We start from the raw sequence: 12,709 nt of genomic DNA on the forward strand, positions 1-12,709 counted from the left end.
GTCCCTGGAGCTGTGAGGCTGCGCCACTGTGAGGTACAAATCAACAATCGTCTAACTGAATGGCGGAGCAAGCTCGAGGGGTTGAATGGCCTCCTCCTTAGTCCTATGTTCCTATATCAGCAACTACATGGTAGAACAGTGGTAACTGGAGATCTCATTCTTCAGATTCCTGTCAAAAATCACTTTGGAATGTCTTGAGGTCATGTAAGGTGTTTTATAAATGGACGTCTATCTCAGGTTAAAAAAGGAACAACACACAACCTATGAGTTAAGAGTTCAAAGAATTTATAAAAGTCATAGAATGCTACAACACAGAGAGAGGCCATTTAGCCCATCGTTCCTGTGCTGAGCCGTTGAAAGTACTATCCAATTAGTCCCACTCCTCTGCTTTCCCCGTAACCTTGAAAATCTTTCCACTTCAAATATTATCCTCTTTTCCTTTTGAAAGTTATCATTGAATCTCCCTCCTCCACCTTTTCAGGCACTGCATTCCAGATCATAACAACTTGCAGCATCATATTTTTCCCTCATCTGGCCTCTGGTTCTTTTGACAATTATCTTAAATTTGTGTCCTACAGTTACCGACCCTCCTGCCACTGGAAACAGTTTCTCCTTATTTACTCGTTCAAAACTCCTTCAAGAATTTGAAGGGTTTTGAATCAAATCTCCCCTTAAATCTCTGCTCTAAGGAGAACAATCCCTGGCACTATTCTAGTAAATCTCCTCTAGGCCCTCTTTCAGGCCTTAACATTTTTCCTAAAGTGTGGTACTCAGACTTGGACACAATACTCCAGCTGGGCCCTAACCAGTGTTTCATAAAGGTTGAGCATAACTTCCTTGCTTTTGTACTGTATGCCTCTGCTTGCAAAGCAAGGATCCCATGTGCTTTAACAGCCTTCTCCTGCCTACTTCAAAGACTAATGAACATACACCTCCAGGTCTCTCTGTACCTCCACCTCTTTAAAATCAAATCATTTAGTTTATATTGGGTTTAAACTAGTTTGGCAGGGGGATGGGGACCTGAGGGTAGACTCAGTTGGGACAAAATCAGAAATGAAAATGGAAGGCAGAAAATTAATGGATCAGTCTGGAAGACAGAGGAAACAAAGTTTAGAAAATAAAAAAAGAGTTTGGCAGTGCTCAAGGGTATCTATTTCAATGCAAGGAGCATAGCAAATAAAGCAGATGAGCTGAGGACACAGATAGACAGGTGGCAGTATGATATCATAGCTATTACAGAAACATGGCTTAAGGAGGGACAGGAATGGCAGCTCAACATTCCTGGTTACAGGATTTTCAGACTCAATAGGGAAGGGGATAAGAAAGGAGGGGGAGTGGCAATTTTGGTCAAGGAAACTATTACAGCTGTGAGGAGGGATGATATGTTGGAAGGTTCATCAACTGAGGCCATATGGATTGAGCTAAGGAACAAAAAAGGGGCAATCACACTGCTGGGAGTGTACTATAGACCCCCAAACAGTCAGAGGGAGATAGAAGAGCAGGTATGTAGGCAAATCTTTGAGAAATGCAAGAACAATAGGGCAATAATAGTAGAGGATTTTAGCTATCCCAATATTAACTGGGATAGTTTTAGAGTGAAAGGAATTGAGGGAGCAGAATTCTTGAGAACCTTTTTGCCCAGTATGTAGCAAATCCAACAAGAGAAGGCGCAGTTTTAGACTTAGTTTTAGGAAATGAAGATGGGCAGGTGGAAAGGATGGCAGTGGGAGAGCATTTTGGTGGTAGTGATCATAATTCAGTCAGTTTTAACATAATTATTGAAAAGGACAGAGATAGAACAGGAGTTAGAGTTCACAACTGGGGTAAGGCCAATTTTATTAAAGTGAGGAGTGATTTAGCGAAAGTGGACTGGAAACAGCTACTTGAAGGTAAATCAGTGTCAGAACAGTGGGAGGCATTCAAAGGGGAGATTCAAGGGGTTCAGAGTAAACATGTTCCCACAAAGAAAAAGGGTGAGGCAGCCAAATCTAGAGCCCCATGGATGTCAAGGAGCCTAAAGGGTAAGATAAGGCAGAAAACGAAAGCTTATGTCCGACACCGAGAACTCAATGCCGAGAGGAGTATAGAAAGTGGAGGGGTGAAATCAAAAAGGAAATTAGGAAAGCAAAGAGAGGACATGAAAGAATATTGGCAAGCAAAATCAAGGTGAACCCAAAGATGTTTGATCAATACATTAAGAGTAAGAGGATAACTAAGGAGAGAGTAGGGCCCATAAAAGACCAAAAAGGTAACTATGTATAGGGGCGGAAGATGTTGGTATTGTTCTTAATGAATACTTTGTGTCTGTCTTCACAAAAGAGGGGGACGATGCAGATATTGTAGTTAAGGAAGAGGAGTGTGAAGAATTGGATGTGATAAACATAGGGAGAGAGGAAGTATTAATGTAATTAGCATCCTTGAAAGTTGATAAATCACCAGGGCCAGATGAAATATACCCCAGGCTGTTAAAAGAAGCAAGAGAGGAAACAACGGAAGATCTGACCATCATTTTCTAATCCTCACTGGATACAGGTGTGGTGCCAGAGAATTGGAGAACTGCTAATGTTGTACCTCTGTTTAAAAAGGGAGCGAGGGAGCTGAATAATTACAGACAAGTCAGTCTAACCTCAGCAGTGGGCAAATTACTGGAATCTATTCTGAGAGACAGGATAAACTGTCACTTAGAAAGGCACAGGTTAATCAAGGATAGTCAACATGGTTAAGGGAAGATCTTGTTTGACCAACTTGATCGAATATTTTGAAGTAACAAGGAAGGTAAATGAGGGTCGTGCAGTTGATGTGGTCCACATGGATTTTAGCAAGGCTTTTAACAAGGAACAATATGGCAGACTGGTTAAAAAAATAAGATCCCATGGGATCCAGGGAAATGCAGCAAGTTGGATACAAAATTGGCTCAGTGGCAGGAAACAAAGGGTAATTGTTGATGGGTGTTTTCGCAACTGGAGGGCTGTTTCCATTGGCATTCCGCAGGGCTCAGTAGTGGGTCCCCTGCTTTTTGTGGTGTATATTAACAATTTGGACATCAATGTAGGGGGCATGATCCAAGAGGTTTGCAGACGACACAAAGATTGGCCATGTGGTAGATAGTGAGGATGATAGCTGTAGGCTGCAGGAAGATATTGATAGACTGGTCGGGTGGGCAGAAAAGTGGCAAATGGTCTTCAATTTGGAGAAGTGTGAGGTGATGCATTTGGGGAGGTCAAACAAGGCAAAGGAATACACGATTAATGGGAAAATACTGAGAAGTGTAGAGGAAGTAAAGGACCTTGGAGTGAATGTCCACAGATCCCTGAAGGTAGCAGGACAGGTTGATAAGGTGGTTAAGAAGGCATATGGAATCCTTTCCTTTATTAGCCGAGGCATAGAATATAAGAGCAGGGAGGTTATGCTGGAACTGTATAACTCATTGGTTAAGCCACAACTTGAGTACTGTGTGCAGTTCTGGTCACCTCATTACAGAAAGGATGTAATTGCACTAGAGAGGGTACAGAGGAGATTTATGTGGATGTTGCCAGGACTGGAAAAATGCAGCTATGAGGAAAGATTGGATAGGCTGGGGTTGTCCTCCTTGGAACAGAGAAGGCTGAGGGGAGATCTGATTGAAATGTACATAATTTTGAGGGGCCTGGACAGAGAGGAGGTGAAGGGTCTATTCACCTTCACAGAGAGGTAAGTGATGAGGGAGCTTAGATTTAAAGTGATTGGTAGAAAGATTAGAGGGGAGATGAGGAAAAAGTTTTCCATCCAGAGGGTGATGGGGGTCTGTAACTTACTGCCTGAAAGGGTAGTTGAGGCAGAAACCCTCAACTCATTCAAAAGGAGTCTGGATATGCACCTCAAGTGCCGTAATCTTCAGGGCTACGGACCAAATGCTGGAAAGTGGGATTAGTGGTGGATTGTTTTTCAGCTAGCACAGACACGACGGGCCAAGTGGTCTCTTTCTGTGCCTTAAACTTTCTATGATTCTATAATTCCTCGTTCTTCCTACCAAAATGAATCACTTCACACTTCTCTGCGTTAAATTTCATCTGCCAGATGTCTGACTACTTTACCAGTCTGTCAATAACCTCCTGAAGTCTGCTACTACGCTCCTCACTGTTTACTACATTTCCAAATTTCGTATTATCTGCAAACTTCGAAATTATGCCCGGTGCACCCAAGTCCAGGTGATTAATATGAATTAAAATGAGCAGTAAGCCTAATATTGACCCTTGGAGGACACCACCTTTATGTCCCCACAGTATGAAAAACAACAGCTCACTGCTTTCTGTCCCTGAGCCAATTATGTATCCATTGTCCATTTAATCCATGGGTTTTAATTTTGCTAACAAGTCTATTATATGATACTTTCTCAAATGCCTTTTGAAAGTCCATATTCACAACATCAAACTAATTCTGAATCCGGTGGAGATGCCCTGATTTTTTTTCTCATAGGCCGAGCTTAGAAATTGAGTGGTGGATTTGCTGTCTGCTTACCTCCTTTCTGAGGGATCCCAGCTTGCGAGGTAGTGTGGGTGGGGTGAGGTGTTGAGTGGTACTCAGAGAAGATCCTACTTTGCAGCTTTCCGTTTGCTTCTCCTCCAGCGGCCTGCTGTTCTCCTGAAGTCTGGGGCTCTCGTAGTGCGCCACAGGAGGGTGGGCTGGCAACTGGGGCAGGACCGGGCCAGCGGGAACCACCTCGCTTCTGTTGGACAGTCTCTCAGCTCTTGTGCCGCCCTTCACCTCCCTGCAGTCTTGGCACATGCCGCCCTGATCAGCGGCACCGTGCCCGCAGTCCGGTGTGCCCGCGTTCTCCGAGCCCCTCCTGCAGTTTGCGGCCAGCGTGGTGGAGATGAGGTCAGGGCTGGAACCAGACATCTTGCACTGCAGGTGATCAGTGTGAGGGCTCCTCAGCGCTGCAGCGGGACCAAAGTATTTCAGGTTGTGCACACAGCTGGCAGCATCTCCCAGGCGGTGCTGGTGGTGGAGGGCACATTCCTCTGGGGCTGTGATGGCCCGCAGGACCCCTGCAAATTCATGGTGGCTGCCCTTACTGTTGCCACGCCGGTGCCGCGGCTTGCTGCGGTACCTCGCCTTCCCCGGGGGAGTGGACATCTTCGGACTGCCAGAAACAGGTGAGTGAGCTGGGCCAACCTCCACACTCGGCACAATGCCATCTGACCTCAGCAGGTCAGGCCTGTGGGAGCCAAAAGAGCAGCAGGTTAACGATGATCACATTGGCAGAGCAGGTCAGCAGCTGTTAATGAACACAAGGAGCCCAGACAGAATTAGTCACCAATTCCTGGGCTAGGTACCATCACTGCACTTTATCCATGTGCAGATACAGTACGGGCTTAGATACAGAGTAAAGCTCCCTCCACACTGTTCCATTAAACACTCCCAGGACAGGTACAACACTGGGATTGGCTGCTCTCTGATTTGGGACCCTGAGTGCATCAACGAGGTGCAGCTGACTGTGGCTGTGTGACTGCTGCAAGAGGGAGATTCAAACTGAAACAAAAGTTTTTTCCAAATTTCAACAAAGGAAGGAAGGCAGAGAACTGGAAGCTCTTTTGTGAGTTTGTTTTATCCTGAAGTCTTTTTCATTGATTGTTGGGGGTGGGGAAAGAAGAGGCCTGAAGACCTTGGGTGGGGCTGTATTGTTCAAAAGGGAGCTCCTGTGTTTAACATCTTTGGAGAGGGAGCTCCCTCCCCACCCCAACTACTAAGTCTGGGACAGCTGGAGCTGCCCAGGTAAAGAGACTTCTCTTATCTGAACATCGAAGGAGGCGTGTGCCTTGGCAGCTTACAGCTGACCCAGGTGAAGTCATCACCCCACCCTCCCAACTGGAAGACCAGCTACGACTTCTTTAAAATACCAACAAAGACTGATTCCTCCTGGCCTTCCTCTCCCTCAGCCTCTTCCCCTGTGCTACGTCCTTTAAGTGCTGCTTTTTTGATTTATTGTATTTGCTCTTTTTTTTTCTCTCAACAAAGTGCCTGTAACTCTTCTACCCCATGACTTCTCAGTCCTCTCCGGTGGCGGGACCCTCCTATGCTGCAGCAGCTGCGACAGCTGCTCCTGTGGCCCCGTCACTATTTAAAATCTTAACATCAAAGCATGGGGTGAAGAGTTACACCCATCCTAATATGACTATTGAGGCTTGTGTTAAGGCAATGGCCGTGGTTGTCAGCCCCTCGGCCATTGTTGCAGCCTCAAAGATGTATGGGAAGGCTGTGTTCTTCCTGAAGACCGAGCGGGCTGTGTCCCTCGCCCTAAGTACGGGGCTCACAGTGGGTGGGATTTTCCTGGGGGAGGTGAGGTCAGGGATCACCCCAGTCCCGCTCAGTCTTCGGGAGCACAGCCTCCGACATGTGTACTCATTCCGCTGCCAGCTATTCATGCAGCTGGCGCGGGAGGAGGTCTTGGAGGGCCACTTCGGTATAGTGTTTCAGGGGACGGCCCACCGTGTCTTTTGGACCTCGGACGGGGCACGGTGCCACGTCTGCAAGGGGGTGGGGCATGTTCGTAGGAACTGCCCCAACCTCCCGGCTGCCAGCAAGACCTCGGCGGCCCAGAGTGGTTCCACAGCACCTCCTCCCACTCCCCCCACACATCCAACAGACACCGCTCAGTCGGTTCCGGAGGCTGTGGTTTTCACAGCCTCCGGCGGGGAGGGGAGAGTCCGTCCGAGCGGAAGGAAGACGCGGGGAAAAAAGAAACATCATGAGGCGCGTCCCCTGGACACTTTGACTCAACCCGAGCCTGAGCTCAGCCCAAAGCCCATTCCCATGGAATCCACCTGTCCCAGGGCTGGGCTCAGGCCCAGGGTGACTAAAAAGGAAAAAAAGTGTGCGGAGGCGGAGGCCTCTGATGACATGGAGGTCTCTGAGCCTCCGCTCCCTAGTGGGAAAAAGAGGAGAAAGCACCCCTCCACAGAAATAACACAGGGCCCTGAGGTGCAGGGCCCATCTGTTGGAGGGGAGCTGCCTCCTGTTTCGGGTCCTCAGGTTCCCCCTACCGCCACCACCAAGGCTACAAAGTCCGGGCAGGTGCTCCCTATTCCTCAGGATGGAGGAGAGGGGATGGCCCCGGTACATGAGGCCCCTCCTGAAGGAGTAAGTGGGGCCCTGCTTGTGGTGGGGGAGCCTGGGGACGCCTCCCATTCCGCCACTGCTACTGGGTCGGGTGCCCTGAATGAAGGGGAGGGCGAGGCCCCAGAGGGTGAGCCCTCCCAGCTGGAGTCCACCACCAACCAGGAGACACCTGACCCGGTGAAAACTGAGAATGCTGCCCCATCTGCTGGACCTGTGGGTGCTGGCAGAGCGGGAGATGGCCTCCTCTCTCTGCCTCCGGTCTCGGCTCCGGCTGGATTTCCGGAGTCGGGATCTTATGTCTCCCCTGGACCACTCATTGGCCTGGGGACGGAGGTGGAGGGGGATCCTGGGCTGCTGGCGCCCACAGACTCCAGTTTTACAATAGAACCCAGAGAGGACTCCTCCGCCATCGATCCTGGGGGTGGGATCGTGACGGAGGCGGGACCAGCTGGCGCGGCTGGGACGTCCGCCCCACAGCGTGTGGTGGATGTGTCGGCGGCTGGCGGTGACAACCCGGAGGAGGATGGGGATTCGGTGTGGGGCACGGAGGATGATCTTGATTCCATCGCCAGTGAGGTGGTGGAGTCCCTCGTGCCTCCCACCGAATCTCCTCTCATCCCCACGGCGGAACTCCGGGATTTCCTTGCGGCTTGCAGGGGTTGCCGCGATAAAGTTCAGCTGGCCCTCGGCCGTTGGTCGAATCTGGCGCTGATCATACAGTCCGTCCGTGCCGCCCTGAAGAAAGCGGGCAAGCGCACGGGCGTGAAACTGGTTGAGAGGCGCCGGTTTAATGTGTTCCTCAATGGGTTGCTGGGGGAGTGGAAGGCCAGGTGCACTTCCACTCCCTCCTCACAGTGAGCTGTTGGTGACGGGTTTTAAGTACCTTTGACATGAAGATAACCATAGCCAGCCTCAACATCAACGGCAGCAGGGGGTCTCACCGCAGATTTCACAATCTCTCAGTCCTCAGGGAAGGGAGCTATGCGGTGAGCTTTCTGCAGGAAACCCACACTGTTCCGGGAGACGAAGCCACCTGGCTCCTGGAGTGGCAGGGTGAGGTCCACATGAGTCACCTCACCCCTATTTCTAGTGGGGTGGCTATCTTGCTGGCCCCGACTTTTCAGCCGGAGATCTTGGGGGTCAAGGAGCTAGTGCCGGGCCGCTTGCTCCACCTTGCCGTTCGCCTGGGTAGCGTGCCGCTCCACTTTGTGAACGTGTACGTGCCCAGGCCCGGCGCATTGCAAGCGCGCTTCTTTGAAGAAGTGTCCGCTCTCTTGGGCTCCATCGATAGCGGCGAGTGCATCATCCTCGGGGGGGATTTTAACTGCACCCTCGAGGTGGGGGATCGTTCCGGTCCCCAGCGCGGCCAAGCGTCGGTGGAGATGTTGAGGGGACTGATCAGCTCCCTTAACTTGGTGGACGTCTGGCGGAATCTCCATCCCGACTCCAACGCCTTCACGTGGAGGAGGAGGGTCCCGAATCGACCGCCTCTACTTTTCGCAGGCGTACGTCTCCCGCGTCTCGGTGGCCTCCATGCGGCTGATGCCGTGCTCGGACCACCTGCCTGGTGTGGGCTGAGCTTACTCCACTCCGCACGTGGGCGGGGTCCGCGTACTGGCACTTTAACAACCGGCTGCTGGAGGACGAGCGATTTCGGGACTCGTTCTGTCGATTCTGGGCCGACTGGAGAAGGAAGCAGGGAGGCTTCCCCTCCTTGAGGCTATGGTGGGATGTGGGCAAGACTCACATCCGCGTCTTCTGTCAGGAGTACGCGAAGGGGTCAACCAAGAGGCGGGAAGTCGAGATCGGGCGTCTAAAGAGGGAGGTGTTCGACTTGGAGTCCCGCCTCGGTCATGCCGTCGCGGAGCCGACCCTGTGGCAGGCGTACAAAGAGAAGAAGGGCGCGCTGAGGGACCTGCAGCTCATAGGGTCTCGAGGCGCGTACGTGAGGTCGCGGATCCAGATCCTGGAAGATTTGGACCGCGCCTCACCCTTCTTCTACTCGCTGGAAAAATGGCGGGGGGTCCGTAAGCAGTTCGTCGAGCTGCTGGCTGACGACGGATCCTCCATCACGGATCCGGAGGGAATGGGCCTCCTGGTCCGTACTTATTACAGTGCGTTGTTCTCTCCGGATCCGTCCAGCGAGGATGCGTGCAGGGTTTTGTGGGAGGACCTGCCGCAGGTCAGCCCGGAGGGTGCCGAAGGATTGGAGGCTCCGCTCACATTGGCGGAGATGACTGGCGCCATCCACCAGCTCTCAAGGGGCAAATCCCCAGGGCTGGATGGGTTGACCGTGGAGTTCCTCAGGGTATTCTGGGACGTCCTGGGGGACGATAACGGGCGGGTCCTGGGGGAAAGCCTGGCGACTGGGGAGATGCCCCTCTCGTGGCGCAGGGCGGTCATCGTTCTGCTGCCGAAGAAGGGCGATCTCCGCCTGCTTAACAACTGGCATCCGGTCTCCCTCCTCAGCACGGATTATAAGATCTTTGCCTGGGCTATGTCTACCCGCCTGGGCTCCGTGCTGGCCCACATGATCCACCCCGATCAGTCCGACACGGTCCCGGGCCGGTCCATCCAAGACAACATCCACCTGGTCTGGGACCTGATCCATCTTTCCCAGAGGACTGGTCAGTCGGTCGCCTTTCTCTCCCTCGATCAGGAGAAGGCGTTCGACGGGGTGGATCACGAATACCTTTTCGGGTCTGTGCGCACTTTCGGACTCGGGCTGCATTTCGTGGCCCGTGTCCGACCTTTATACGCCGCCGCAGAGTGTCTAGTAAAAGTTAACGGGTCCTTGACCGCGCCCCTTCGCTTTGGGAGAGGAGTGCGTCAGGGATGCCCCATGTCCGGCCAATTGTATACCATCTGCGTGGAGCCCTTCCTGTTCCTGCTTCGCAGGAGGTTGACGGGATTGGCTCTGCGCGAGCCGGCCATGCGGGTCGTCCTCTCGGCTTACGCCGACGACGTGCTCCTCGCAATCACAGATCCCGTTGACTTGCGCAGGATGCGCGACTGCCAGCAGACCTTTTCTGCCGCGTCCTCCGCGAGGATCAATTGGGAGAAATGTTCCGGACTCCTGGTGGGTCAGTGGCGGGTGGACTCCCTGCCGGAGGAGATGACACCTTTTGCGTGGAGCACCACGCACCTCCTCTATCTGGGAGTTCATCTTAGCCCCACTGAGGAAGCCTGGCCGGCAAACTGGCAGGAGTTGGAGGCGACAGTCACCGCTCGGCTGGGGCGCTGGACAGGACTGCTCCGAGTGCTTTCCTCCAGGGGCCGAGCGTTGGTCATAAACCAACTAGTGGCCTCCATGTTGTGGTACCGGTTGGTCATTTTGGCCCCGCCCCCTACATTTGCCAAGATCCAGAAGAAACCCGTCGATTTCTTCTGGGACAAGAGGAAACACTGGGTCTCTGCCGCGGTCCTGAGTCTCCCGATTGAGGAGGGCAGTCAGTCGCTGGTGTGCGTCCGCACCCAGGCTGCGACTCTCCGCCTTCAGACCCTGCAGAGATACCTGTACGTTGAGCGTCCTCCCAGATGGTGTGCGCTGGCGATGTATTTTTTCCGCCAGTGTCACTGCCTTCAAGACGACACGCAGCTCCCGGTGGAGTCCGTTAGCCGCGCCTCTCTGAGGGAGTTTTTTATTTATTTAGAGATACAGCACTGAAACAGGCCCTTCGGCCCACCGAGTCTGTGCCGACCAACAATCACCCATTTTTAAACTAACCCTACAGTAATCCCATATTCCCTATCTACACTAGGGGCAATTTACAACAGCCAATTCACCTATCACCTGCAAGTCTTTGGCGGTGGGAGGAAACCGGAGCACCCGGTGAAAACCCAAGCGGTCACAGGGAGAACTTGCAAAGTCCGCACAGGCAGTACCCAGAATCGAACCCGGGTCCCTGGAGCTGTGAGGCTGCAGGTCTAACCACTGTGCCTGTCTTTTACCGGGATCTATTCCGAGTCTGGAACATGGTCGCCTCCAGTCAGGACGCTCCCCCGCTGGCGGAGGAGAGCGCCTCGGCTGTCCGGGCGGCCGACTCTGGGGACGGTCCGGCGGGCGGAGGAGTAGCCGAAACCCCCGGGACGCCCCTCACTGCGGGTGGCGAAGGGGCTCGGGAGTGCGGAGCGATCCCGGCCGAGCTGACCACCGCTCGGCCGGAACTGCTCATCGGATCCAGGCCCTGAAACCCTCCTCGGGAGCCGGTCCCACACAACCCGAGCCGCCTCTCGGAAATGCCCTCCGTGCCATTCCAATCGGCGCGGAGGGGTTTCCTGTACGGGCTGCTCCTGCACGCACTCCACTTCCTCGCCCTAGTCAGCCAGCCGGACACGCCCTGGCGGTCCGCGTTGCCATCTGGCGGCGAGGGGAAACCCCAATGGAGGTCTCTCAATGCGGGAGTCTTTCCCCTTTACATCGGGGACCTGGGGTGGAGGGTGCTGCACAGAGCAGTCCCGTGCAATAGACTTTTAAGTAGGTTCACGGACTCCCAGGCCACCTGTACTTTCTGCGGCCTGGACGAGTCCGTGTTCCACCTTTATACGGAGTGTGCAAGGTTGCAGCCCCTTTTTGAGTATCTGAAGGGGCTGCTCCTCAAATTCTGGCTGCACTTCAGTCCCACGCTCCTGATCTTTGGGCACCCGGTGCGGAGGGGCTTGGGCCGGGAGGAGGATCTCCTCGTCAGTCTGCTCCTGGGCCTGGCCAAGGTGGCAATTCACAGGTCCAGGTTGTGGGCCGTCGGGGGTTCCGTCCTCCCCGATTGCCTGCCCCTCTTCCGCGGTTACGTTCGCGCCTGGGTGTCCCTGGAGAAGGAGCATGCGGTGTCCGCCAGTACGCTTGAGGCCTTCCGCGACCGGTGGGCACCGCAGGGACTGGAGTGCATCGTCGACGCCGAGAATGGCATTTTAATTTGAGTTTGGTTTATTTATCTGGTTTTAATAAAGTTATTTTAAAATTATGTATATAAAGGGGGCCTGAGGAATAAAGGCCCCCTCGACATACATTATATAAAAGGGGCCTGGGGTATAAAGGCCACCTTGGGAAAAAAAACGGGGGTTAGATAAAAAAAAAGAAATAAAAAATAACAGGGTTAGATACAGAGTAAAGCTCCCTCTATACTGTCCCATCAAACACTCCCAGGACAGGTATAATACGGGGTTAGATACAGAGTAAAGCTCCCTCTACACTGACCCCATCAAATAAAAGAGGTTAGATACACAAACCGGGCAGCCTGTTCCCTATTGGAGGGGGATTAACACTCTCACCCACCTCTCCCCATTTACACACCCCAAGCAGCGTGTTTCCTCTCACCCACACAAAAAAATGGGTTAGGTACAGAGCAAAGCTAATACCTAAACTAATTTAAACTAAGAGAGCGCAGAGGTAAGGGAGCTTGTGTGATAGGGAGAGGGGTGTCAGCACAACGGAAGGAGTTGATCAGTGTGTATGGCTCTTTTTAAAGTCTTAAGTTTATTTCTGTTAAGTTAGTTAAGGGTCTAATAAATAGGTGTATGGCTGGGCATCTCAGTCCTGTGGAATGCACAGCCAGTTTCATGTGGGAACTCCAGGACGCTTCCGGACCACATGTGCAGGAAGTGTTGCCAGCTG

The 12,709-nt window shown here is 52.7% G+C and overlaps 1 protein-coding gene across 3 annotated transcripts in view; it reads right to left on the reverse strand.

The window, feature by feature from the left end:
- Positions 1-12,709, reverse strand: part of LOC137372331 (mitogen-activated protein kinase kinase kinase 13-like) — a 388,553-nt gene that overhangs the window by 28,532 nt on the left and 347,312 nt on the right. For all 3 annotated transcript variants that reach the window (XM_068036186.1, XM_068036183.1, XM_068036185.1), the window contains exon 11: positions 4,498-5,197. In XM_068036186.1, coding sequence (XP_067892287.1) covers positions 4,498-5,197 — 700 coding nt within the window. The remainder of the gene's footprint in view (positions 1-4,497; positions 5,198-12,709) is intronic.

The sequence above is a fragment of the Heterodontus francisci genome, chromosome 7, assembly GCF_036365525.1.
Source record: "Heterodontus francisci isolate sHetFra1 chromosome 7, sHetFra1.hap1, whole genome shotgun sequence".
Lineage (NCBI taxonomy): Eukaryota > Metazoa > Chordata > Chondrichthyes > Heterodontiformes > Heterodontidae > Heterodontus > Heterodontus francisci.